Source organism: Gadus morhua, chromosome 12 (genome assembly GCF_902167405.1).
Source record: "Gadus morhua chromosome 12, gadMor3.0, whole genome shotgun sequence".
NCBI classification, from domain to species: domain Eukaryota; kingdom Metazoa; phylum Chordata; class Actinopteri; order Gadiformes; family Gadidae; genus Gadus; species Gadus morhua.
The window spans coordinates 790,673-818,334 of NC_044059.1; the positions used below are offsets into that span (position 1 = coordinate 790,673).

The window sequence follows — 27,662 nt, forward strand, 5'->3', positions numbered from 1 at the left end:
GATCATAACAAAAGTGAAAAATTTGTTTGTTTATAATGCCAATGAAGTCCTCATGTGTTTTACTTCCTTGTGGTTTTCTGAGTCCTTAATTCTTGAAGGTCAATCTTTTCAGATTCAATATTCCTGGTGTTTTGTTATGGTCTAATCTACAGGGCTCTTAATTTACTTTTTTGTTGACCAAAGGCTTGTTCTCTTATTTTTCCAGAATTACTTGTTAAAATATACACAGATTGTATATGCGGTTGGGTGAATACATATTGTACTAAACACTTTGGTACGTGGTGCAGTTGACCGAGTGCTCTGTTGGTCTGTATTGTAGAAAAACCGTTCATTGAGTTGAAGGACCCTCGTGCAAATTTGATAGAGCTGACCGTTGGCGACCACACCGCAGAGCCCCTCGTTCCCTTCAAGTACGAGGCCTACCCTGAGCCCTCCATCCAGTGGTACGGTGACCGCTGCATCAGAGCACAATAAATACATTAAACATACAAATATACATCCCTAAAATCATTGAAAATATAATTAAACAGACTGAAATGACAATATTTTGTGATTATTTCCTTATCCATATGCCTTCCTTATCCAGGAAGGCAAGGCAACTTTATTTATATAGCACTTTTCATACACGAGGTAGACTCAAAGTGCTTCACATATATACATTTTCATACAATAAAATTAAATAGTTGATATGTAAAAGAAACATAGGCAAAGGTAAAAACATGATAAAATAGATAGAAAATAAAGGCAAAGCATTTTTTGCAATACATTGCACTTTCTAAAAGTGCAATGTATTTAAGATCAGATCCTGTATCTCTCTGGTATCAGATCAACAGTCTCTCTGGTATCAGGTCATGTATCTCTCTGGTATCAGATCAACAGTCTCTCTGGTATCAGATCATGTTTTTCTTGTATCAGAACAACAGTCTCTCTGGTATCAGATACTTACATTCACAGTGTTTATTCAGTGATTTAGCAGAAAGCTAAAGCAAATTTAAAAGTCTTCAGTATTGTTTTAAAAGTGGTAAGGGTTGGGGCAAGTCTTAAATCCTCAGGGATTTTATTCCAGCTATTTGTTGCATATTAACTACATCCTGCTTTCCCATGTTTCGTGTTTACTCTTGGGATAATTAACAGATTGGCCTCAGAAGATCTAGAAGGCATATATATTGGAAGCATATCAGTTACATATTTTGGCCCTAAACCAGGGATTTATAGGTTATGACATACAGGGAGCCAATGTAATGATTTAAGAAACATATGTTGGTCTTTGTTAGAACTCTAGCACTAGCATTCTGAACAGGCTGTATTGGCCTTTTTTTTGGGACACCTGTAAGGAGACCATTTGTGGTAATCAAGCTTATTAGTGATAAAGGTATGTACATGTACGTGTATGTAAGTTTTTGGTCTTAGTCTTCGGTGGACATGAACTCACTAGATCTTGCTACGTTTTTAAGGTGATAATATGCAGATGTTGTAACTGATTTAATGTGACTGTCGAAATGTAAATGTGAATCCATGATAATCCCTAGATTTCTGGCTTTGATTGAGGCTTTCAGGGACAGAGGGAAAGTGTTGGGTTACTTCAAGCCTTTCATTTTTAGCAGCAAATACAATTATCTTGGTTTTGTCCTCATTTGCTTGAAGAAAATTTCGGCACATACAGTCTTTGACTTATTCAATTTACTGGCACAATAGATCTATGTCTCGATAGTCATTTGGTGATAGCGATACATAGATTTACATTTCATCAGCATAGCAATGATAGTCAATGTTGTTATTTTTTATGATTTGCCCTAGTGGGAGTATGATGTTGAATAAAGAGGGTCCTAAGATCGAACCTTGTGGGATTCCACATGTCACGTTGGTTGATTCTGATACAAAGTTGCCGACTCGCCAATCGAAACGAAGTAGTTCCTATTTTGTAGGTAGGACCTAAACCAATTTAAGACTGTGCCTGAAAGCCCCACCCTCTTTTCTAATTTGTCCAACGGTATTGTATGGTCTACAGTGTTGAATGCAGCACTGAGGTCTAGTAACATTAGTATTGAGATTTTGCCCGAGTCTGTGCTAAGGCGTACGTCCTTTACAACTTAATAAAGGCGGTCTCGGTGCTGTGAAGGTGTCGAAATCCTGATTGGAAGGTGTCATAGCAACCAGTTGATGACAGGAAGTGATTAAGTTGCTGGAGGACAACTTTCTCAATGATTTTACTTATGAAGGGAGAATTGATATTGGTCTGTAGTTGTTAATAATAGAGGCATCTAGGCTCCGCTTTTTTAAAAGGGGTTTAACAACTGCAGTTTTCAAGGCTTTTTCGGAATTTGCCTGATTAGAGAGAGTTGTTAACTATTTGCAATATGTCTTTTGCTAGGCAGTCAAAACCATTCTTAAAGAGGTTGGTATGTAAAGTATAAAGGCAAAAGGAGATTGGCTTTAGTTGTGCTACTGTTTCCACAAGAGTAAAGGAAATTACATTTTTGATAATTAGAGGGCCCAAATTGCACTGATTTTCTCGTGTTGAACCACACCCCACGCCTCTTTCTGTCTGTTCAGGTATAAGGATGGCCTGCCAATTAAGGTCGATTACAGGGTCATGCCGAAGAACGGGAGCCTGGTGATCCATGGGGTCTTGGAGAAGGATGCAGGGAACTACACCGTGGTGCTGACCAACAATCTCACCAATGACAAAGAGAGCCACACATTTCAGCTCATTGTCAATGGCATGTACTCAACTACTAATCGAGTCCAATTGACTCTTTTCATAGGGGCAGGGGTCAATCATCATGAGCGACAGTAATATGGCTGAAATGACATATCACGATCTAACTTGATCATATTGGTCGATATCGATAACCATTGATAATTGTAATGACCTAAAATGACTAGGAATTACCATGCTGGATTTAAACACTTCTGTTTAACACTTAATATGACCTTCAACATTGATAAATACTCCAATTTCGATAAATGAAATACCCTCATATATTGTAAATAAGTATGAAACCGGGTTTGTGTAACAAACCCACTTGCTAGATTCGGTGGTCCAGTCCCTTATCGATATATAAACATGTTTTATATTGATATTGATCAAAAGTCTATTACGATACGATGATTTATTGTTTTATAGCCCAGGCCTAGCGACACCTGTGTTTATTCTATGATGATTACTGTTTTTAAATGGTTTTTGAAGAGCATGACTCAGATCAATGGCATTAGATAAAGTCTGTTGCTATAGAATAGGCTCGAAAGGAGACAGAACAATTTCGAAAGGTTTTTCATATGGATCTTTTTAGACCGGCCAAACATTCCAGTCTTTAACTGTGAACTTTGCCCAGTATGTTAATGCTCCTCGCATTGTTGTACAGTGCCACCACACATCATCGAGAAAGAGGTTGCGGTGGACACGGACGTGTATACATACGGCAGCAGGGCCACCCTCAGGTGCACCGCCCGGGGATTCCCCATCCCCTCACACATCCAGTGGGAGTGGATGTCCCGGGAAGACTGCCCACAGGCCTTTCAGTGAGCCACACACACACACAAAGAGAGAGAGAGAGAGAGAGAGAGAGAGAGAGAGAGAGAGAGAGAGAGAGAGAGAGAGAGAGAGAGCGAGAGCCCTTCCACCCTCCATTGTCAACACAGTGTTATTTTAGACCTGGAACAGCAGATTTCATGATGGTGATAGAAACGACAGGGAAGGAGACAATGAGAGTGAACTGTGGCCCGATGAAGATTGACAGATTTGATTCATTCTTCTTACAATGGGCCCTTTTGAATAACCTCCTTTATTCAGACTTGTTGAAACCGAAACATATATTTAGTAAACGCATTCTCACTTATAATCACAATTGCCGTCATTCTATCGTCTTGCTGTTTAGAGACAGTGACGATAACCATTAGCTGTTAGCTATTTGTTGTGCCTGGATTGCAGCACATGAGAACTTGAGGGGGGGGGGGGGGGTAAACATTAATTACATAAAGGTTTCCTCCCAGGTAAAGTGCTGTGAGAAGAAGCTATGGTGATGGAAGCAGGCAGGACATTGTAGCGACTCCAGACCAGAAAGGAGCTTATCTTAAGCATGCACATCACTTCCTACACCTTAACACTGTGCTTCCTGTTGATCCTCTGGTGCTCTCATATCAAACCAGGCTTCTTCCTGTCAAGTCCACTTCTCTGCTCCGTGATTTCCTCTCCTCCCTTCTTATCAAATGCTCTTGTTTCACGTATTTTCTCTGTAGTGCATTTTAGAATTCGCTCCATCAGGCTTCTTTCTCCTATATTTGGTAGCAGATCTTATCACAGTCTCTATATTCATTGTTTAAAAGAGTTGATAAATAATAAAAAAATATATACAGAATACACAGTGTATTATGCCTCCTATAAAACCGTTGTTACAGGAGATGATTCATCTTTGATTAAATATAACATCTAAATGGTTAGACTTAAAAAAAAAAAATGGAGTAAAGAAAATATCTTTACTCCAAGTCTTGTGATTGGAGTTGCATTAGATCCTTTCCGGGTCCTTTTACAATAGGTCAGGGATGGCCGTATCAGAGGTCAACTTAGATGAGTGCACCAGCTGGAGGCATATCAGCAACGGCACAGAACACAACCCTATGGATGGAATCACCATCGACCCTGAACGTGATCATAAGGTACACCCCTATTCATTTCACACCAGCAATATACTACTGCCAGGCCACCATCTATTCCTAATTAATCAGTCGCCTAAACATTGGTTAGGGTCAAAGTTGTTGCTGTATTTCTCATTCAAATGACCTGCCACTTAATGAGTCTGCCTCTGTTCATGAAGAAAATCGTGAGTTCTTTGAAGATCAACAAAGCTGAGGTCCACGCTCTGTACAGATGCCTGGCTGCCAATAAAAAAGGACAAGATTCACGCGTAATCTTCTTCCATGTGACCCGTAAGAAGCCTTTTTCATGGTTCATGTTTCATGTGGCTGTCTGGCAACAAAATTGCCAGACAGCCAAACCAAAGCATTTTTCTGTTTAAATGGATGCATGTACAGCTAGAGAGTCAAAGGAACCCAATTACCACAGAAGAGTATGGAACATTTAAAAAATGGTTCCAGGAAACTCTTTCCATCAAACACTACTTTAGTTTGGTGGGATCCCTCAACGCTACTGTTGACGCTACATCTTATTCCTCCGCAGGTGGCCTGGAGCTAACCGTGTCTCCATCCAGTGAGCCCATAGAGGAGGAGCCGGTGGTTCTGAGGTGCAAGGCGGACAGGCTCATCTACAGGAACCTGGCCTGGTTCCGCTTGTCCGGCGCCTTTGACTCGGAGAGCACCACATCGGTCCAGCCGTGCCGCTCGCTGACCCTGGCCCAGCTTCCCCTCTCCCAGGCCGCTCTGTCATGCCTGCCGGGCGCCAAGCTCAGCCTGGAGCTGCCACTGGCCAGCGCGTCGCGGCATGACGAGGGCATGTACGTCTGCCAGGTGGAGAACATCAAAACACGGGAGAAGATCTGCCTGCTGCGCAGCCTGACTCTCAGAGGTACATGCTCGCCACTCTTTCTGCTTAGTCTTTATTTATTTATTTTACTGGCTAAAGGTCAAATACAGATTTTAAATTCACATATTCTTTGCTTCTTAAGGTTTAGTCCTCATGTTCCTTATCATGTTAGGAGTGTAATCTGTGAGGAATGCCATAGTCATCCATCTTTTGAGTTTTGAGTTTGATCTTTCCTGATCTGTTCGGGCAATAATTAAGCCTGTTAAGCACAGGTGGGTGAACCTACAGCACCTTAAACAAAGCATACTTGAGTGAAGAAACAAAGCTAATGTGCATTGGAAAAGTGTCAAGCAAAGAAATGCTTGACGTGAATTTGCATCTGCAACCTTGACTATAGCTCTGGAGCCTGCAAGGATTCTGAATAACATGACTGACCAGAAGGTAAACATGAGCAGCACGATGGTGTTTAGGTGCGACGTCACGGGCACCCCTCACCCCAGCGTGGTTTGGACCAAGAACAACCACACCGTTCTGGAAGGTTCCGGTGAGAGCGGGACCAACAGGCTACATCCAAACCATTCAGCAATAAGGTGTCTGTATCTGCACCGTTCACTCCGAATCCAGGCTAAAATGCTGTTGCAAACTGTTTCCAGGAGTTATTCTGAGCGAACGGAACCAACGGTTGACCATCCAGCGTGTGAAGGAGGAGGACAGTGGTCTGTACACATGCACTGCGTGTAACAAGCGTTCCTGTGACTCCTCCCAGGCCTTCCTGACCACAGAAGGTAAACATTGCCTACATCACCCTCATCGTTACTAAGCAGTGCGTACCGTTAAATGCTCTTCAGAAATGTCTAGCATTTCCTGCTGGGTAGTTTGGAAACAACAACATCGTCCTTTATTTTAACCTTCAACCCCTACGCTCTCTTCACATTGTCTCAAGGTTTTCCCCCTTTTTGCCCAGGAGGGAGGAGCATTTTTAAATATCAAATTCTGTGTGTAAGAATAACCTCACTTGTTCCGGTAGGGGAAGTTGACCCCCGTTAAAAAATCCTACAGGCAGTTTAGGAAAAAACATAACAATGAAGAGATTTCAGGACAATGGGAGAGGTCCCCCACCCCCCACTCCCTCTATACTGAACCCATGCTGGGACAAACAACAAATGGTCTCACTCCAATCAAGGTCTACGTGACCATAATAACACTAGCCGGGTCAGTACACACATCCCCTCCTGGGCCGCTGACAGAATAATAAGCATAAACAGAGCATAAGAAGAAACAGGGAATGATTGGGATCATGAGTGAAAATGAGAGGGGTTGGGGACCATGGTGGGCCCAGATTGTTGTTATCACTAGATACACTTCCAGCCTAGACTTCTTCCTTCAGCCATGGTCACGTGCACGCACATGCACATGCACAGACACACAGCAATTACAACCAACCTCTCCTCACATCATTATTGTCAACAAATGCCAAAAGTATGGGAGTCATGTTAATGTTTTAACACTGTCCACTTTTGTTTCTAAAGTCTTAGTAGAATAGTCCATGGCTATGCAACCCAATACTGTGATGGCTTTGTTAATAAAGAGCGTACTTTCCCAATGGCTGTTGTTTTTAGGGGCGGAGGAGAAGACCAATGTGGAGCTGATTGTGCCTATTGGCTGTGTGGTCATTGCCATGTTTTTCTGGCTGCTGATAGTCTTCGTCATCCGAGGAAGAAAGAGGGTACAACTAATTGAGCAGAACAGCACATTTGTACATTCACTTACCTTCAGCTCTCTCTCTCACACACACGGACCCAAACGCAAGCATGTACGGATGCATGCACACACACACACTCCCTTTACTAGCACAACAACACACAAACAAGCAGACAAGACACAAAGCCAAAAGGACACATTCAGGCAATCAACAACATAGACACACTTACCAAAACATAGACCACTGTAACCGGTTGATTAAAACTAACAAGGCTGGCTCATGACGGCACCTCTGCTATTGTTTCCCTAAAACAACAGTCCGATCTCTCCTCCCACACACAGCCTTTCTAAACCTAACCCTCAGAAGAGGGTCAGGGTCATTAGCAAAGTCCTGTTTATTGTGTACAAACAATTACCAGAAATGACCAGTGATGACCTCTTTGGTTTGTGAATGTCCACTCTGTCAGCAACACACCAACACGCCAACTCATTCACTCACCGTCTCTCACTGTCTCTCACTCACTCACTGTCTACCTTCCTGTCTGTCTGTCTGTCTGTCTGTCTGTCTGTCTGTCTGTCTGTCTGTCTGTCTGACTGACTGACTGACTGACTGACTGACTGACTGACTGACTCAATGACACTCTCTCACCCTCCCACTCTCTGTCTCTCTCTCAGCCTACCGGTGAGGACGTGAAGACAGGCTACCTGTCTATGATCTTGGACTCTGAGGACATGCCAGTGGATGAGCAGTGTGAGCGGCTCACGTATGATGCCACCAAGTGGGAGTTTCCCCAGGACAGGCTGAAACTAGGTGACCCACAATCAAGACCATGTCACGCATAACCAGTGTTAAGCATAGGGGCAGGATAATGGAGCAAACCTCAATGTTCGCAGTCAAGCAACCTTACCTGAACCTTACCTTCTCATTAATGATATCTAGTAGAAAGAGATCACTGGAAGACCATATGGAAAAATGGGTTGTGTAAATGACTAACATTTCATCCATACATTATGTTTGCTATGCATTTAATCGCTTCATCCATTGGGAGTTACCATTCACGCTGCTGCATAAAAGCTAAGCCAAGCTATTTTGAATGACTTCATATTATTTGTTACAAAGGCGATCCTTTGGGGCGAGGTGCGTTTGGTCAGGTGGTGGAGGCCGCTGCTTTTGGCATCGAGAAAAACACCACGTGTACAACTGTTGCTGTCAAAATGCTGAAAGGTACAAATAAACAGGGTAGAGAGAAACCCTAACTGTTTTATTGAAAACAAAGTGGCAATGACAAATGTAGAGGCAATAAAGGAAAATACTATTTGGTGTGCTACAGAAGGGGCCACATCGAGTGAGTACCGGGCGCTGATGTCCGAGCTGAAGATCCTCATACACATCGGTCACCATCTAAATGTGGTCAACCTTCTGGGAGCCTGCACCAAGCCGGGGGGTGAGTCCTCATAGCAACCGTACTACTAGAAAACATTGCCTTCTCCAAGTATCTTCATTGTGACATTCTTCTGGTATGCACCAATGAGGAAGGACATTATACGGTCCCTTTATTAGTACTGCTACTTGTTCATTGGTTATCATGATTGGTTATTATCTGCTTGTCGTCAAATTAGACATATGTTTTAAGCACCTGAGAAATAATATATATGTCTAGCTCTTTATGGTTGGTCTCCCCACAAAATGTCACATTCACTTTTTCTGAATGTTCTCTATTCTCTCCCTTTCTCTACTCAGGACCATTGATGGTGATTGTAGAGTATTGTAAAAACGGCAACCTGTCCAGCTACTTAAAGAGCAAGCGTGGAGAGTACAGTCCCTTCAAGGTAACCCTGCTGATGTCACCATGCATGCAACACTATGACCAAACACACACTCAAGAAGTATGCTCCAGTTACAACACAGCAGAACAAATTTGTGCAAAAAAAAAAAATTCACAGAAAAAAACTATTCTTTATAAACTATATATTATATTATATTATATTATATTATATTATATTATATTATGTTATATTATATTATATTATATTATATATATAGTTTAGCAAGAATTGCCTTCATGCTTTTTAGATTGTCTAACTATCCTGTCAAAGGGTTTCTGGGGTGTTTACAGGCACATGTCCGTTGAATTTAGACCTGTGAAATTGACTCACTCACTGTAATGACAAATTTACGTTGACCTGAAATGAGATGATTGCTCTGTCATAATGTTAACAGAGACAGAGGGTGGAAAATGCGAGGTGGGCATGTGCAGAGGAAGACGTGAATGAAGTGGACCTGGGTTTGGGGACTACCGCCCAGTTGGACATCTGTACCGGCACAGCTATCTGCACCCGATACGACGCCTTACCCATCGAACCGGAACTCAAAGGAGGCCAGTTACTCATTTAAAAACGTTCCTGTGGGATAAAGCACAGAGTGGCGGCTCAGATGTTATTTAAAGGAAAAACAAACCCTTCAACAACTTATTCTAGATGAAAAAGGATGAAGTGGTTAGTGGTGATATGGATTGAATGTAGAATAAGAAATATGGACTCTAAATCAAATCAAATGTGTTTATAGAGCACATTTAAAATCAGATAAAGTGCTGTAGAAAGTGGCAATAAGAAATAAAAAAACAAAAGAAAATATTGAATCTGAAGAGGTTGAGGCACAACATACAGACACAGGCTGATCAGTGAATATTTTTCAGCAAATTCAAATGATGGTGAATAGCCATTGAAGTCAAAGAACAAATAACACCAATATATTGTGATATATTGGGGATTTAGGAATGAGAAGGAATTTTGGTTGAGGAATGGTTTGCACATAGAATACTCAATGCTATTGTGTACATTAGTGCAAGTGGGTGCTACACACTGGTGGTGGTTAGTGAGGTCCCCCCTTCACTTTAAAGCGTCTTTGAGTGTCTAGAGAAGCGCCATATAAATGCAATCCATGTGTTGAATGAGAATGTTGTTCTGTTATCACAGAGAGCTCGGACTATGATCACTTGACCATGGAGGACCTGATCAGCTACAGCTTCCAGGTATCCAAGGGCATGGAGTTCCTGTCTTCTCGGAAGGTCAGCTCTACAAAACAATCCTGATAGAAGTACTTGTCTAAAATGCTGAAGCAACTGAAACCCATGTGTGTGTGTGTGGTGTGTGTGTGTTGTGTGTTTTGTGGATGGATGTGTGTGTGTGTGGGTGTGTGAGCATGTGTGTGCGTTTGTGTGCTCCACAGTGTATCCACAGAGACCTAGCGGCTAGGAACATCCTGCTCTCCGAGCACAACGTGGTGAAGATCTGTGACTTCGGTCTGGCCAGAGATGTCTACAAAGACCCCGACTATGTCCGCAAGGGAGATGTGAGTGAGGAATGAGCAGCAGACAGACCGTAGACTATCAGTAAAGCTCTATCCAACTCTCCAACCATCTTGAAGATGATGATGTTGATGATGGTGGGGATGACTGTGTTGTATTTGAGCTTGAATGTAAACCGTGGCTGGTCTCCCCAGGCCCGCCTGCCCCTGAAGTGGATGGCTCCAGAGACCATCTTTGACCGGGTGTATACCACGCAGAGCGACGTCTGGTCCTTCGGGGTCCTGCTCTGGGAGATATTTTCACTGGGTGAGCCTGTGGTACAAGGCCGCCACTAACATGCTAATCTTGTTTAAACATAGTAAAAATTGTCATAAAAGGACCTTATATTCGCATAGAAGCATTTATTACTATGCTTTATTGAAATTTGATGTTTCCACAGCGTTATTTAACATAGATATTTGTGGTTCTCCCTGTTGTTCTCTCTCTACTCTGCTGTACCCTACTTTGCACAACTCTAATCTACTCTACTCCTCCCTGCTCTGCTCTTCTTCTCTGCTCTACTCTACTATACTCCCCTTTCCTTTCCTCTGCTCTCCTCTCCTCTGCTCCTCTAAAGTAACCCTGTGCCTTGGCCTACAGGAGCATCTCCATATCCAGGCGTTTGCATTGATGAGTCCTTCTGCAGGAGGCTGAAGGAGGGGACCAGGATGAGAGCTCCAGACTATGCCACAACTGAGATGTGAGCCCACATTTCATATGAATCATATGGTGATTAGATATGTGCTAGATACATGTTAAAATGTATTTTTATGTTATCCTCTAAGATACCAGACCATGTTGGACTGTTGGCTCAATTGTCCCACAGACAGACCAACTTTTTCTGAACTGGTGGAACATCTGGGGAACCTGCTACAGACCAGCGCTCAACAGGTTAGTGTCAATCAATATCACAAACGTATTGATATTGTGTTAATAGGCAGGTGGGTGAGTACATACACACTCAAACAGAATTGTTTAAAACAATAGGATCCATTAAATATATATCCATGGAAGTGTGCTTGTGCTTGATGAACGTGTGTGTGTGTGTGTGTGTGTGTGTACATGGGTGCGTGTGTGTGTGTGCGTGCATGTGTTTGTGCATGCGCATCCATGCATGTGTGTGTGTGTGTGTGTGTGTGTGTGTGTGTGTGTGTGTGTGTGTATGCGCATGTGTGTGGGTGTGCAGGATGGGAAAGACTACATTCCCTTGACGGCAGATGAGGTGCAGGGATGCCCGGTGACTTCCAGCCCCAGGGGCCCCCAAGCCTTCCCTCTGAGTGGGGAGCATTTGGAGCCCCAGCCCCATTATGACAACGCACCCCAGATCTGGTAAGAACCACCCTCATGCTGAAGATAAAAGAACTCATAGACCATCTCTTTGTTTTTCCATTGTCAATCAAATGTCTACTTTTTAATGTAGGCCTACCGTATTTCCGCACTATAAGGCGCACCGGAGTATAAACCGCAGCAGCTAAATTGAATGATGTGTACATATATAAGCCGCTCTGGACTATAAGCCGCAGGTCTTTTAATGTTTAATTACCATTAGGGCTGTCCCGAATGCCATTTTTCAGGCTTCGAATACGCGTTGGTTTTTCCGAGCGAATAGCCGAATACTTGAATATTCGAAACACCATCAAAAACAACATTAATAATCCCTATGCTCCCTGGAACCGATTTTGACAGTATCTGCATATTTTGTTGAAGATTTAATAGCTTTTGAACGTTAATTAGTAGGCCTAAGTAGGTTGCAGTTCCTTAGTTTTTCCCCGTGAAAGCGAACAGCTGTTGTTCCGTTCCAAATCAGCTGTCCTCTGCCATCTCAGCCCTTACGGGAGCTTTTCAATTCATCCTGGAACGTGCATCTTTTCAGAGAATTTGTACAATAAATCCATAACAAATATTGAATATTGATTGTCTCATGTGTCCATATTATATCCATTATATTGTCCGGGTATTCCCAAGACGCTCACGCTCTGCAGCAAGCTAGTCACAGTTGATTGGCGCGGCGCTGTACAGCGAACGTAAACAAACAACTAAGCTAAGGTTAGCATTTCGCTAAGTATTACTTTTCCTCCCGAGATCACGCTAATGTTTTGTTATAAAGTAAAGGGAAACAAGATATCTATTCTTCCTCCACCTCTCTCGCTTCTCTGCTTGGTGTCGCTGACGCTTAGGTCCGTACGCATCGCTACGCTTCGGCTGCCATTATGCGGCGACACGTAGCAAAACGCGTCGTCCCAATTTTTGATACGCGACCCGCCGATCCATGCAATACTATGCGTTGTAGGTGGGGGCGATACTGCAAATATTGTACATTATTTCAACTATAGGTTATATTTACAGAAGAAAATTTGAGAGGATGAGGGAACATGATAAGAATGACATTCACATCTCTTTTACTAATTACCTGTGCCAATTTATGCGAACCCTTCCACAGGGGCAAAGTGCTATTTTGATGCGCGACATCAAACAGCTGATGCGCGACATCAAACAGCTGATGCGGGATTATGAGCCATTTTAATGATCTTCTTGTCACCCGATATTCGTTCTATTACTGGCCTTATTTGTTTTAGTGTTAGCCTATTTGAATTAATTACGTGATGTTTTGTGTTCATGTTCTGTGTGTTCACGTTCTGTGTGAATCATAAGTTCAGTAGCCTCTTTGAGTGAATGAAATTTTAAAGCGTGAGCGAATGAAAAATGTGTGCGTGCATGGTGGGTTTCTGTATTTGATAAATAAACCCCTTTTCTCTAATGTTTCCTACCATATAATTTTCTGTGGACATTATGCGCTATAGCTTTGGCTATAGGGCTACACTTAAATACACTTAAATAATTAATTCATCTGTCAAGGCAGTAGCTCGTTGTATAAACATTTTGTATGGATATGAATTAATGAGTTTGACGTAAACCAAATTAGTTAACTTGTGTAATGTGATAACTAATAAATCAAAAGTCATGCTTCTAAGTGACCAATGTATATACATTTATTGGTCAGTGCGCATACCCAATCGTAGCACATTGTACTGGTGGGGAAACACGCCAGCATCTGACAAGGGGCCGGTTTTGGTGAGAGTCGGGAAGATATCGGATGACTCGCGAAAGGAGATCATCAAACTTTGGCGCCGACATCCGAAAATACTGTAAATGCCTCTCCTCGTCCAGGCTTCGCATTGGAAGCATCAGAGAAACAAATTCCCCATCCTGATCTCGTGTGGTATTTAAAGGGTGCACATACAACCGCCTATCATTGCGCTTCCTGCGTTGCCGCTGCCGATGTAAAAGGAGCAATAAAATGCACTCTTCTTCCATAGCCATTTTGATCGGAAAGTCACCCGGAATGTCACCCGCGAAAACACCGGTGACTCTGCTGCCACCCGTGGCGTGAGTTGTGTATTGCATGCATGCATTGCCCGCGACGTTTGCGTATGCTGTGTAGACTATGAAAGGAAACGCATCACTCGCGTCGCTTACGTGCGTTGCTCGCGTTGACTATGTAATGGCCCTTAAGCTAAGGCCACACTGGACGCGTTTTTTGGGTTAAAAAACGTGCATAACGCGCCTAACTTGACGCATGATCATTGTGTGTCACAAGAATGGTTAAACGCGCCTAACGCGCATGTGGCTGCGCTGGATTTAGGAGTCCGAGGTAGGAAACCCAAACGCTGCTGTGTTTGGGTGCATGTTATCTTAGATCGGTTTCGATTAAATAATCTCAGATATAAATAACAATAATCGGGTTAAATAACTTCACATGGTGTGTCTGGTGTGTTTCCAGCATTCGTAGTGTTGATCAGTAGAGATATAGGCTGAATCCGAATACTTAGTACATACTATTTCTGTTCAGTGTCTACTACTTGACCGTCCTACACTTGACAGTGTAGTACGGTCTACAGCTATGCGTGGAACGCTTACGAACACCGCCGAAACTCCACCGGATGTTTGGAGATGACTATCTCCCCTCAGATGCCGGCAAAATTACCTTGATAAGTTACCTGTTTTCCGTCTTGTCATCGTTGCTATTAAATTAAAAATGCCTCTTTTTACTTAATTAATTACTTTACTTTTTTACTATTTTTTTCGCCGCTTTCTACGACGTCTTTCTAAGACGCTGTTGGTGGTGTCGGGTCAGCCATCTCTTCTTCGTTCGTTACCAGACTCCGGTTGCATTGTGGGATAGCATAGTGAACTCTTTTTTATACTGTGGCGGTAATACGCATTCGGAAACGTTTCACGTACTACACAATGCGTACTGAGCATTCGGACGGACAATATTTGTGGCGTACTACAAAATGCATACTATATAGCAGTCAAGTATGAGTATTCGGATTCAGCCATAGTCCGCCAAACCAAACATCCTTCACGTTCACAGAGCGAACATTATGAAAGTAAAATGCACATTTTTTTTTAAATAAACGCTTTTAACGGCGTAACTATGTTACTATTTCCACCCAGAATAAAGAAAGATGTCCGCCATATGCCTCTGTGCAAGCGTCACTACTCTCTGGCAGTGACGTCGGGTCAAGCTCCATGCTGATTGGCTATCACGGCTAAGCGCCACGCGTAGGCGCATCAAAAGTTCAATTTCTTGAATTTTTTGCATTGGTGCGTTGGCGCGTTTGCGTGCGTCATTACGTGCGTATGCCGCCTCTAACGCCACTAAAGGTACGGCCACATCAAACACGTTACTCGCGTTGGATAACGCGTGTAACGCGCCTAACCTAACGCTTGATCATTGTGTGTCACAAAAATAGTTCATGCGTAAACACTTTTAACGGTGTAACTATATAACTATTTCCACCCAGAATAAAGAAAGATGTCAGCCATATGCTTCTGTGCAAGCGTCACTACTTTCTGCCAGGTCAAGCTCCACGCTGATTGGCTATCGCGGCTAAGCGTCACGCGTAGGCGCGTCAAAAGTTTAATCTTTTGAACTCCGGGCGTTGGTGCGTTGGGCGCGTTACTGCGTTGACGTGCGTAATTACGTGCGTCTGCCGCGTCTAACTCCCCTAACGCGACGCTTCAACGCATGTAATGCGTCTACGCGCCTATACCAAAGGTTCCCTATGCAAAAATGCAGATTTTCGACGCCCCTAATGCGAGTAACGCGGTTGGTGTGGCCGTACCTTTATAGTTTGCCACCCTCACTCTGGTAACGTCACGTACGTGAAAAAAAACAACGAAGCTCCGAATACTGATTTAAAGGACAATTCCGGTATTTTGATCATTGAGCCCCCTTTCTGGTTTGTTTAGGATGAAATAGAGTGGGTGACCCCGAAATTTGAACTATTAGTCCTTTCTCGGTTATTTGGCTCATTTTGAATCGCTCCTGCCTGCTTCACAATGGTTGTCTGTGTGCATACACAAACCTGTCAACCCAGCAACCCTAAACGTTTGTTTTCAAAAATGTGCAAGTAACCGAGTGGTTAGTGGCATTCGTGAAGTTTAAAAAAAAATATCGGCGCAATATATGGTTTCCATCCGTGTTAGTTGCTAATTGGAACTATTTCTTCAGATACCTCACAACCGCATATAAACTTCTGCACAAGGTCCCACTCCGTGCAGCACCTACTTTCGACTTCCGTCGGCATCTGCCTGCACTACCCACAGGCACACCACCAATTTCCCGTGATCCTGGGGACCGCTTCAGCAGGAGCTTCAGGCGCCTCCGTAGCCCTAGCCTCCATCTCACGTAGCTCCTCTTGGGTGAATTCTGGTTCAAAACGATATCCTCTGCCGTCAAACTCAAAATCAAGTGCGTCCTCCAGAAGCCACCTTTCATAATCCATTTTCAGTGATTTTCTATGTGATTTTCCCTAATCCGAGGTGCTCACGGTAAAAGACATCAAACCAACGTAAACAGCCCACCTTTCCGGTTCGGCGGAGTTATATCAACGTGCAGTAATGAGTCTTCCAACTGAAATCAACTGGCGATAAATGTGCAATAAAACACGACAGAAACCATATATTGCGCCGATAATTATTTTTTAAACTTTCACTTCTTTAAACCGCAGAATCGAAAAATGGGAAAAAAAGGTGCAGTTTATAGTCCGAAAATTACGGTAATTTTATTTTGGATAAATCCAGAATAAGCTGTTTCAATGTCAAAATTAAAAATTGTATCATCGATATCCATGTGTGTGTGTGTGTGTGTCATCATCTGGTTGTTCGATGTATAAACTGGATCTACCTTCATGTAGGAGCCAACAGAGTGACAGGTGCAGCCGCCCTCTCAGTGTTAAAACCTTTGAGGATATCCCAGTGGAAAACAACAATGTCATGGTGAGTGTATCCCCCATCCTCCTACACCCACCCGACACACACACACACACACACACACACACGCACATGCACGCACGCACACGCACACACACACACACACACACACACACACACACACACACACACACACACAAATGCACACATGCAGATTCAAAAGTTGGCCCTGAGGTGTTAACTGTGTGTTTGGCTCTCTTCCAGTTGGGGTGTCCAGTCAGGGGCTTCACTCCAGATGAGATCAAGAGTCTGGATCACCAGCTGCCCAGAACACCCAATCTGAGGTAAGTACCGACACCCACCACATTTTCTTAAAGCTGTTGTAGGTAAGATTCAAGAGTTGTGAGAGCTCACTCACTCCATCCATCTCTCCACCATTCAATGTTATGTTCAATGTTAATCATGGTAGAGATGCCCTAAGTAGTCAGAAATTTGCTTAGAGAGATCTGTTATCTCAATTGCTCATACAGAGGCAGGCTCAGCGAACTATAGTGATATTCTAACAGAGCATTTCATCCCTGATGATGGATGGCTAATTAATTTCTACCAGCTACAGTTTATGTATACACTGTTACAGGCTTTCATGAGTTGATGAACTGTCCCCTCGTCCGCCTTGGTTTTTTCCCAGCCAACTGCTACGCTGTAAAAGCAAGGAGTCTGTGGCCTCAGAAGCATCCAATCAGACGAGTGGATACCAGTCAGGCTACCACTCCGACGACACGGACACGCCCATATATGCCAACGAGGATGTGATCATGAAGCACAGAATGCTGAAGAATCCTCCGTTGCCATCGAAAGCAGACAAGTTTAACGTTGATGTGCGCTATAGCACACCGCCGGTGTGACCACACATTTTTACCGCTGTCCCCTGTCGACCCTTGAAGTCTGCCCACTCCCTGCCCCAATTCTGCTGCCCTCCCAATGGAAGACCAATTTTGAAATATGGCAACATCACAGGCAATGGTCCTGATAGCAGTGATTCTATGGAAGCAAATCACTGCCATAATTTTTTGAATTTTAAAAGCCATTGTACACACTGATTGAATTCATAAAATTGGAATATTATACTTTGAAAACAAGGTCACCTGATTTATTTGTTTTGAATTCACCTCTTTGAATTTCAAACATGGCATTTTAAGTAAACCATTTTAAAAAACACAAGGTCAAATAACAAAAATCAAATATTCTAAACAGCATATTCAAGTTGTCAATACGGACCAGAAAATTCAAGCCATAAGAATTTGAACTGCAGCAGCAGGGCAAATGCCTTATTTGAATTTCAAGGAGGTGAATTCAAAACAAATATAATCAGCTTTTCTTGTTTTCAATTTATAATATTTCAATGTCATGAATTAAATAGTGTTTACATGTCAATATATACAAAATGTAAAATTCTGACAATTATCGCAGTGATTTGCTTCCACATGATTCCATTTTACGTTCAACAAACCATTTTGAGGTATATCGTAATGTTGAGCCGATTTATTTGAACCACCATTAAAAAGGTAATCATGTTTACCCAGCCAAGCCTTGGCATTTGGGTACGCCCATTTCCTGACAAGCAATCCACCCACACTTCCTCAATTGCAGGAAATAGCAACTGGGGGGGGGGGCTGGCAGAAGTTATAATTATTACATATTTTTTGGTCAGTTGTGAGTCTGTAGACTAAATATTTCAAATTAATTTTTGTAACCTAATTCTGACCAATTTTCATTGTACAGCTCACTTTTTTCTATGAATTGCCATAGTTTGCATTGACCTGTAATAAATATTACTAGTTTTTATGAAATAAACACTCTTTTAGATTAGGCATCTTTTGGTCTTATCTGATGGTCCGCATTACTACATACCAATAGGAGTATGCTCATGTGTCCAATATGTAGCTGAAAAAGGATAGAAACAAAAAAAAACGGCAGAAAAGGGGGAGAAACTTGGAATGTGAATAGCATGCCGATAATCAGTAACTAGAATTGCAATCCCTGAAGGTATTGCGGTGTGAATGCTGACGCTGAAATGCTCCGCTACACTGCTGAAGCTGAACGTTGAAGAATCATTACACTGAATCTAGGAAATCTGCTGAACATTTTGAAGGTAGAATGAAGTCTACAGAATGAAGTATGAATGAGTTGAATGGTTTTGAAGTCATACTGCTAACGTCTGCTGACGCTGAAATGCTACGCTACACTGCTGAAGCTGAACGTTGAAGAATCATTACAATGAATCTAGGAAATCTGCTGAACATTTTAAATGTAGGATGAAGTCTGTAGAATGAAGTATGAATGAGTTGAAGGGTTTTGAAGTCATACTGCTAATTTCTGCTGTCGCTAAAATGCTCCACTACACACTGCTGAAGCTGAACGTTGAAGAATCATCAAAATGAATCTAGGAAATCTGCTGAACATTTTGAAGGTAGAATGAAGTCTGTAGGATGAAGTATCAGTGAGTTGAAGGGTTTTGAAGTCATGCTGATAACATCTGCTGACACTGAAATGCTCCGCTACACTGCTGAAGCTGAATGTTGAAGAATCATTACACTGAATCTAGGAAATCTGCTGAACATTTTGAAGGTAGAATGAAGTCTGTAGGTTGAGGTATGAATGAGTTGAATAGAGTTCCAAAAATTAAAAAAATGTGTGTGTGTATGTGTCTCTTTATGAGAATGGCGGAGCCATTGTGTGTTGTGTGTGTGTGTGTGTGTGTGTGTGTGTGTGTGTGTGTGTGTGTGTGTGTGTGTGTGTGTGTGTGTGTGTGTGTGTGTGTGTGTGTGTGTGTGTGAGTGTGTGTGTGTTTGTGTGTGTGTGTCTCTTTCATGGACACATTATAAAATGGACAACAGATTCCAAAATGGCGCCCATTAATTCCTATGTAAACTGCACAATGGCACAGGGCAACATCAAGGAGAGATATGCTTCCGCATCATGGGTCCATAGCCACGCCCTACTTCATGACGTACCGGATGCAGAAATATTCTTGTTTTTTAGCATTGTTAGCATTGTAGCATCATAAGCGAGAGGTCTGAGTAATCGCAGTCGCATTGTTTACCGACCATCGAAGTACAGGTTTCTAATCCCCCGATGATTCTCTATATGTTCGACATTCGCCGCCAACAATCCCTTTCTCCTCCTTGTCGTGGTTCATGTTCTTGAGGGAGTCAAAGCCAAAGTTCCTTCCCCCCAATTCCTTCTCAACCATGGCTCAGATAACCCCCACAACAGTCTCGTTGTGGAAATACAAGACACGTCAAAGAACCGACAAGAAACACTTGCGTTACAGTGTGTGTATTCACACACACACATGTGGCGCTCGCACGGTCGAGTCTCATTGGCGGGCCAACGTCTCTGGGCGGGCCAGGCAGAGATTCTTGGTGACGTCCTAAATACAGACATTCCAAATCAGCGCACTGGAGCCTCCGTTTTTTCAAAGGCGAGCAGAACAGCTAGTGCTCGTTTTACACCAAACGCAAGTTTTAGCCACTGGGGGACCATAGGCAGGCTAGGGGAACTCATATTTATGTTAGAAAACCTCATAAAGTGAGATTTTCATGTCATCGGACCTTTAAGATGAAATATACTCTGAATTTTCCAGTTTCTGCAAACAGAAGAGAAGGGGTTTAGTTTAGGCTTTGTATCATTAATAAGATGGACTGTGACAAACAATCAATAAGAAACAAAAAAATAAAACTAATTCTTAGTTTAAAGCCCACTCATCACGTCAAGGTGCAGGCCAAGAGTGGGAACATAGAACAAAGACTCACATCACAAACTCAGACAGTCACAACATGAAGAAAACACAAATACATGAAACATGTACATAACTAGGAGACTATAGACCCACATCACAAACTCAGACAGGCACATGTAAAAAACATATAAATACATGAAACATTTACATAAATAAGAGACCATAAGATATGTTTGGGTGTCTCTTGTTTTATCTTAAAAACAAAATACATAACATTAAGAAAATAAAAGTAATAATAGATACATTTAAACTCCGTTAGTGATGGGCATACATTTAAATGTACAAAAATTACAGAGGCCACTGATCGGATGTGCTGTTCAAAAAGAAATGCTATTAAACTATGCCTTGTCCTCCATTATGCAAGCTCCAAGTCTACAATTGAACAATGTCTTTTGGCAGTTTTGAGTGCTTTATGCCAACTTGTGCTCCGTCATGCAAGATCCAAGTGTCACACTGCTTAAGAAACAGATTCCTTCCAACTGACTATTTATGAAAGATGCAATCAATAACTTATGTACAAATAAATGGTTACATTTCAACCAGCAACGAAGTTGGATTGGCCTACACACATAAATAATTGTAATACACCAACATTGTTAACTGTCGTACATAGGTAGCTAAACAAGCAAATGAAAAATTAAATACCAACGCTGAAATGTTAATTAGACTATTAACAATAATATAAAATGATACCGTAATGCACCTGTTCTTTGTCTTTGGATCTTTTGAATAATTGGATCAACATATGGTGAATCACAATGATCGCAAGCAGAGGACCGTGAGAGTTATTGAGCAGCAGCTGAACCAGTCTAAAAATCTGACACGTTAACAGAGCACTGAACTAGGCCCTCTCGGATGCCAGGTCGAAACAACATTTGTTTCACTACAACTCCTTTCAGCTGCACACCCCTCCTTCTCCAGAAAAAAATAATTAGAGAGAACGGCTAATAAAACGCTTGAGGTGGCGTTATGAAAAGAAAAAACGTAAATTTTTTAGGACATGGCACAAAGATAATTATGAGCCTTTGATTGATATCCAGACATTTTTTGCGGAGACACATTCCTGTTCCCCACTTGTATTGGAGTGAACGGAGATATCTACTTCTGGGTCCTTTGAATCGAGGAACCCGTCCAGAGCCCGCTTAAACAGCTGCAATACCAGGCTTGGCCGCTGAGCACTGGTGGATTGCGGAAGTATGCACTGCTCCCGGGGGCTTTAAGAGAATGGCAGAGCTATTGCGTGTGTGTGTGTTTGTGTGTATGTGTGTCTCTTTAAGAGAATGCAATATCATCCCACTGCAGACACAAATGGGCGTTCTCGTGAGGTGGGGGTTCCCGTTTACACAGACTGGAACGCCCCCTTCTTATTTTTCGTCGCCTTTCTCGCTGAACTGTATTAAAATGTCAAAGTGTACTACTCCAAAACCATGTAAATAGTGTTGTAAATAAACTTCCAAAGCTTTTCAAATCTTATTTGGAAAATAACTTCACATGGTGTGTCTTTTTACAATTTATTCGTTACCAGCATTCATAGTGTTGATCAGCAGTGAAATAGTCCGCCAAAGACGTTGACGTCGCTTAGCAACCCGAAGACGCTGGGGTTGACAAGTTACCGGACTACTACCAAGCCCCCAGGAACAGTAGCCTGGCACCGCCCACCTACCTACTTCCGTTCAATTTTCATTTCACTTCAGTACTAGGTCTGGGTCTGCTTAATATGAATGCGTTCCATGGAAACCTGATTTCTGGCGGTCCAATCAGCGAACAGAGGGAGTGGCTGAGAACGATGACGTCAAGGTCACGCGCCAGTTTCAGTTGTAGTCAGAGGAAGACAATGGAGAAGGATACGAGAGAAGCTATTCGGTCTGTTGTGGGATTGCTGCCGAAAATCGATCAATTAAAGCCGGAGCAAGAACAAGCTTTGCTGAGTATTGTTGGTGGCCATGATGTTGTGGCGCTTCTCGCCACCGGGTTCGGGAAAAGTTTGATTTTCCAGCTGGCTCTGTTAGTGGTGAAGGAGCCGGTCCCGTCGCATGACATATGTCACGACCAAACGCTATGCGATTGGTTATGGCAGATCCAGAGTGGCACTGGGCAGATCCAATCATTTTAAAACTTCTACAGACACCCGCCTCCAAGTGAGTGAACGTTTGTCAATTGAGCAGTTCCAGACCTTCTGTACAAATGAAATGAAGTACGATGGTCTGGTAGGAGCAGGCTACAGGAACAGTGCATACTTCCGCAATCCACCAGTGCTCAGCGGCCAAGCCTGGTATTGCAGCTGTTTAAGCGGGCTGTGGACGGGTCCCTCGATTCAAGGGACCCAGAAGTAGATATCTCTGTTCACTCCAATACAAGTGGGGAACAGGAATGTGTCTCCGCCAAAAACGTCTGGATATCAATCAAAGGCTCATAATTATCTTTATGCCATGTCCTAAAAAAATTTACGTTTTTTCTTTTCAAAACGCCACCTCAGGCGTTTTATTAGCCGTTCTCTCTAATTATTTTTTGCTGGAGGAGGGGTGTGCAGCTGAAAGGAGTCGTAGTGGAACAAATGTTGTTGTCGACCTGGCATCCGAGAGGGCCTAGTTCAGTGCTACGTTAACGTGTCAGATTTTTAGACTGGTTCAGGTGCTGCTCTATAAAGGCCGATTCATACCTCCGGATCCGGACGAAATTCGTCCGTCACCCCAAACGTTACCTCCGGAACTACCCTTCATACCTCCGTCTGGTTTCAGCGTTGTTATGGATGTTAGGCAATAACTCTTTAGAGGGCAGCTTCACAAATTAACGGCATCGACAATCGCAAACATGACATCTGTAGAGATGATTTTTGCTTTGCGTCATCCGAAATCTGCAAAAATCTGCAAAAAGTGTAGGCTTAGGCGGTGGCATGTGACACCCCTCACCAACCCGCAGATTATCTCCTCAAAATGTTGTTAAATGACCAGTTACAACTAATTGCCAAAGCAGGGGAACAATAACAATAAACAATAAAATAAAAATGTCAGGTATAAAGTATAATATAAGTACAAAACGTATGAGTCTGACTTTTGACTCTAGACTGCCGCCTCGATTTCCGGTGGTATTGCTCCGTTTCTCCCGGAGCACTCCGGATTCGTAAGCTCAGAGGCGACGGACCCATTGACGGATGAAGCACCTCCGGGACCGGAAGAAACGGCCCGTATCTGTATTTACCGTAGGGTGTGAATGGGCCTTTAAAGGGGTAGTTTGGAATTTTGGACATAGGGCATGGGGCCTCATTACAGAATAAATCCTAACTTCTCATCCTAACTTAAGTTAGGGACTCAAAGATAGGAAAAATCCTAACTTCCTATTACAGAAGCAGTCCCTAAGCTGTTGGCCGTTTCCTATCTTATCTTTGGCCTCCTATCTTATCTTAATTTAGGTAATCCTAACTGCTCTGTAAATCAGATTTTCGATCTGCAATCGTCAGTTTCTACACTCAGAATGTGCATGTGATTGATAGAACGAGTTACTTTTAACATTAACAGAGACTGTTGATAAAGGATCTTTGTTAATAACGGCAAGATAGTTGCACTAGTACGACGTCATGGCAGGTATTGATACAGGGAACAAGAAGTGGAGTTATAAAGTAGTAAAGTAATTCTTCCACCAAATTCAAAATGTAATGTCTTTGCAGGCGACATAATGAAATTAAAATATGGTCAGGAAAATTTAAGAAATCATTACGCGGCCTCGGTAGCCTTTCAGACATCACGTTTCTGTTGTGTTGATCCTCGTCTTCATTGTCAAGCAGACCTACTAACAGTGGTGCTGTCATTTTTTTCAGTTATTGACAGGTATTTTGAATTTAGGACAGGGTGTATGGCCACCTAACTTAGGGATCCTAACTTAAGAAATTTCTAACTTAGGATAGTTCTGTAATGGATAAATTCCTATCTTCAGATAAGATAGGATTTCTTCCTAAGTTAAAGGGGAAATATTATGCCACCAGCTGTCGGTGTGATTAGCCTCACAAGCCATTTTGAAAATCTGCCCCATATGACATCACTAGTGGGCGTGTCCACCTAGATCAGTCTACCAGCCTACCCCGTGGACTGAAGTAAACGTTGCTCATCTAGCCAGCACAGATCTAGGTGGACACGCCCACTAGATCTGTCATACCATGTCATATGGGGCAGATTTTTGAAACGGCTTGTAAGGCTAATCACACTCACACCTGGTGGTATAATATGTCCCCTTTAAGTTAGGAAACCTCCTTCTGCAATACCAAAACCCCTAAATGCCTTCCTATCTCAAGATAGGATAGGATTTCAGAGTTAGGAAGTTTCTGTAATGAGGCCCCTGATTCCCAAGTGAGCAATGGTATTCTTTATCACTGGAGACAGTTTTCAACACATTTCATTCAGTCCTTCTAGTTGCAGAGTTCGCTCGTGCTAGGCTAGTGTAACCAGGTGTAAGAAACACTGTTAATTTAGTACCATAAAAGAAGGGAAAGGGATCCAACCTGTTGGCTTGGACCCCTAATAATAATCCTTACAAAAACAATAGGGATCCAACCTGTTGGCTTGGACCCCTAAAAATCCTTACAAAAACAATAGGGATCCAACCTGTTGGCTTGGACCCCTAATAAAACTTGATTACAATACGCACACACACACAAACACACACACACACACACACACACACACACACATACACACACACAAGCACACATACATACAAGCACCTACAAGCACACCAAAACACAAGCACCAACAAGCACACACACACACACGCACGCACATGCTGTCATGGTCTGTTGTGTTTTGGTGTGTTTCCCTGCTTTTCCCTCCTGTGTTGATTACTGTTCCCTCCCCTAATGTGTCTCAGCTGTTCCTCGTTGTGTTTGTTTCTTAAGCCCTTGTCTTTCCTTTGTTCCTTGTGCTATCATTGTGGTTGTTCGTCCTGCGTATTCCCTGTTCCCACCCGAGTTCCCTGGTTCCTTGCTTTAGCCTTTAGGCATAAATAAAGTGCTGTTCTCCCTAAACCGTCTGCGTCTGGGTCCTACCTTGCCTGCCTGCACCCGCAACCGTAACAGAATGATAGCACCAACATTGGACCCAGCGGACGATCGATTTTGCCGTGAGTTGGAGGATTTATTATGGTTCATTATGAAAGCAATGGATTTTTGGGAGAACATTCCCAGCAGGAAGGAGCAGGAGGCTATCGTGGGGCGTACACGCAGGGCTGTCTCTTCAAGGCCCGAGTTGGAGGACGCCTTGCCCGAGTGGGCAGTTGAGCTGCTCAGCCCCACAGTCTTTTGGCCTGAGAGCTACATGCCGGTGCCACCGGACTTTTGTGACCGGCCTAAGCCTCCACGCTCCTACTCTCATCCTCTGCCCCCGGTTCCCCGCTACCAGCCTCTGCCTCCGGTTCCCCGCTCTCAGCCTCTGCCCCCGGTTTCCCGCTCTCAGCCTCTGCCCCCGGTTTCCCGCTCTCAGCCTCTGCCCCCGGCCCCCAGCTACCAGCCTCTTTCCCCGGTCCCTAGCTACCAGCCTCTGTCCCCGGTCCTCCCCTACCGGCCTCTGCCCCCGGCCCCCTGCTACCAGCCTCTGCCCCCGGCCCCCAGCTACCAGCCTCCTCCCTTGCGGACAATCAGAGTGGGGGTGGTGAGTTTGGGGTACCACCCGGTTCCTCCTGGCACTCCAGCTCCCGCACTGACTCCGGTCCCTGAGCCCTGTCCGGTTCCTGAGCCCACTCCGCTCCTTCCAGAGGGGGATCGGCCTCTGCTCCTGCCGGAGGGGGCCCGACCTCCAGACCCTCCAGGGGAGGCACGCCCTCCGCTCCTGCCTAAGGGGGCCCGCCCCCTGCTCCTTCCAGAGGGGGACCGGCCTCTGCTCCTGCCGGAGGGGGTCCGCCCTCCAGACCGTCCAGGGGAGGCACGCCCTCCGCTCCTGCCTGTGGGGGCCCTCCTTCCCGAGGGGGGTTCCTCTTCAAGGCCTTCCAGAGGGGTCCCGCCTTCCAAACCTTTTGGAAGGGGCACGCCCTCTTCCTCCAGAGGGGACCAGCCCTCTACCTTGCCTTCCAGAGGGGTCCCGCCTTCCAGAGGGGGTCCGCCCTCTACCTCGCCTACCTCCAGAGGGGACCAGCCCTCTACCTGGCCTTCCTACAGAGGGGACCCGCCCTCTACCTGGCCTTCCTACAGAGGGGACCCGCCCTCTACCTGGCCTTCCACCAGAGGGGACCCGCCCTCTACCTGGCCTTCCTCCAGAGGGGACCCGCCCTCTACCTGGCCTTCCTCCAGAGGGGACCCGCCCTCTTCCTGGCCTTCCACCAGAGGGGACCCGCCCTCTTCCTGGCCTTCTACCAGAGGGGACCCACCCTCTACCTGGTCTTCCACTAGAGGGGATCCGCCCTCTACCTCTCCTTCCTCCTGAGGGGACCCGCCCTCCACCTCGCCGTCCTCCTGAGGGGACCCGCCCTCTACCTCGCCTTCGCCGGCCTCCTGAAGGTTTCCGCCTTCGCCACTGCTGGCCTTCAGAGGGGTCCCCTTGCCGCTGCAGGCCTCCTGAGGGACTGAGCCCTCATCGTCCTTGCCGCCGGCCTCCTGAAGGGTTCCGCCTTCACTCTGCCTCTGCTTGCCCCCCAGGCCGTCCGCCTGAGGCTCCCTGCCATGCCCTGGGGCAGTTTTCTGGCCGCCCGCCTGACGTCCCTCCTCTCTGCCCCAGTCCATTTTTTTTTTTTCATTCCCCCCTCCTGGCGCCCCTCCACCCACCCGTTTTGGGTTTGACTTTCTTCGTTTTTTTTGCTTGTCGTGGGTCGCCTGGGAGCCGACCCTTAAGGGGGGGGTACTGTCATGGTCTGTCGTGTTTTGGTGTGTTTCCCTGCGTTTCCCTCCTGTGTTGATTACTGTTCCCTCCCCTAATGTGTCTCAGCTGTTCCTCGTTGTGTTTGTTTCTTAAGCCCTTGTCTTTCCTTTGTTCCTTGTGCTATCATTGTGGTTGTTCGTCCTGCCTGTTCCCTGTTCCCTGTTGTCACCTGAGTTCCCTGGTTCCTTGCCTTAGCCTTTAGGCATAAATAAAGTGCTGTTCTCCCTAAACCGTCTGCGTCTGGGTCCTACCTTGCCTGCCTGCACCCGCAACCGTAA

The 27,662-nt window shown here is 44.3% G+C and overlaps 1 protein-coding gene across 2 annotated transcripts in view; it reads left to right on the forward strand.

Moving 5' to 3' along the window:
• LOC115555734 (vascular endothelial growth factor receptor 2) overlaps positions 1-18,617 on the forward strand; it is a 38,337-nt gene extending 19,720 nt beyond the window's left edge. For both annotated transcript variants that reach the window (XM_030372744.1, XM_030372745.1), the window contains exons 8-30: positions 320-443; positions 2,554-2,720; positions 3,366-3,522; positions 4,536-4,656; positions 4,815-4,926; positions 5,177-5,521; positions 5,877-6,023; positions 6,133-6,264; positions 7,099-7,205; positions 7,856-7,991; positions 8,301-8,405; positions 8,512-8,625; positions 8,922-9,010; positions 9,402-9,558; positions 10,157-10,248; positions 10,410-10,532; positions 10,683-10,794; positions 11,128-11,227; positions 11,313-11,418; positions 11,714-11,856; positions 16,731-16,812; positions 17,011-17,090; positions 17,435-18,617. In XM_030372744.1, coding sequence (XP_030228604.1) covers positions 320-443; positions 2,554-2,720; positions 3,366-3,522; positions 4,536-4,656; positions 4,815-4,926; positions 5,177-5,521; positions 5,877-6,023; positions 6,133-6,264; positions 7,099-7,205; positions 7,856-7,991; positions 8,301-8,405; positions 8,512-8,625; positions 8,922-9,010; positions 9,402-9,558; positions 10,157-10,248; positions 10,410-10,532; positions 10,683-10,794; positions 11,128-11,227; positions 11,313-11,418; positions 11,714-11,856; positions 16,731-16,812; positions 17,011-17,090; positions 17,435-17,651 — 3,068 coding nt within the window. In that variant the 3' untranslated portion in view covers positions 17,652-18,617. The remainder of the gene's footprint in view (positions 1-319; positions 444-2,553; positions 2,721-3,365; positions 3,523-4,535; positions 4,657-4,814; positions 4,927-5,176; positions 5,522-5,876; positions 6,024-6,132; positions 6,265-7,098; positions 7,206-7,855; positions 7,992-8,300; positions 8,406-8,511; positions 8,626-8,921; positions 9,011-9,401; positions 9,559-10,156; positions 10,249-10,409; positions 10,533-10,682; positions 10,795-11,127; positions 11,228-11,312; positions 11,419-11,713; positions 11,857-16,730; positions 16,813-17,010; positions 17,091-17,434) is intronic.
• The last annotated feature ends 9,045 nt before the right edge of the window (positions 18,618-27,662 follow it).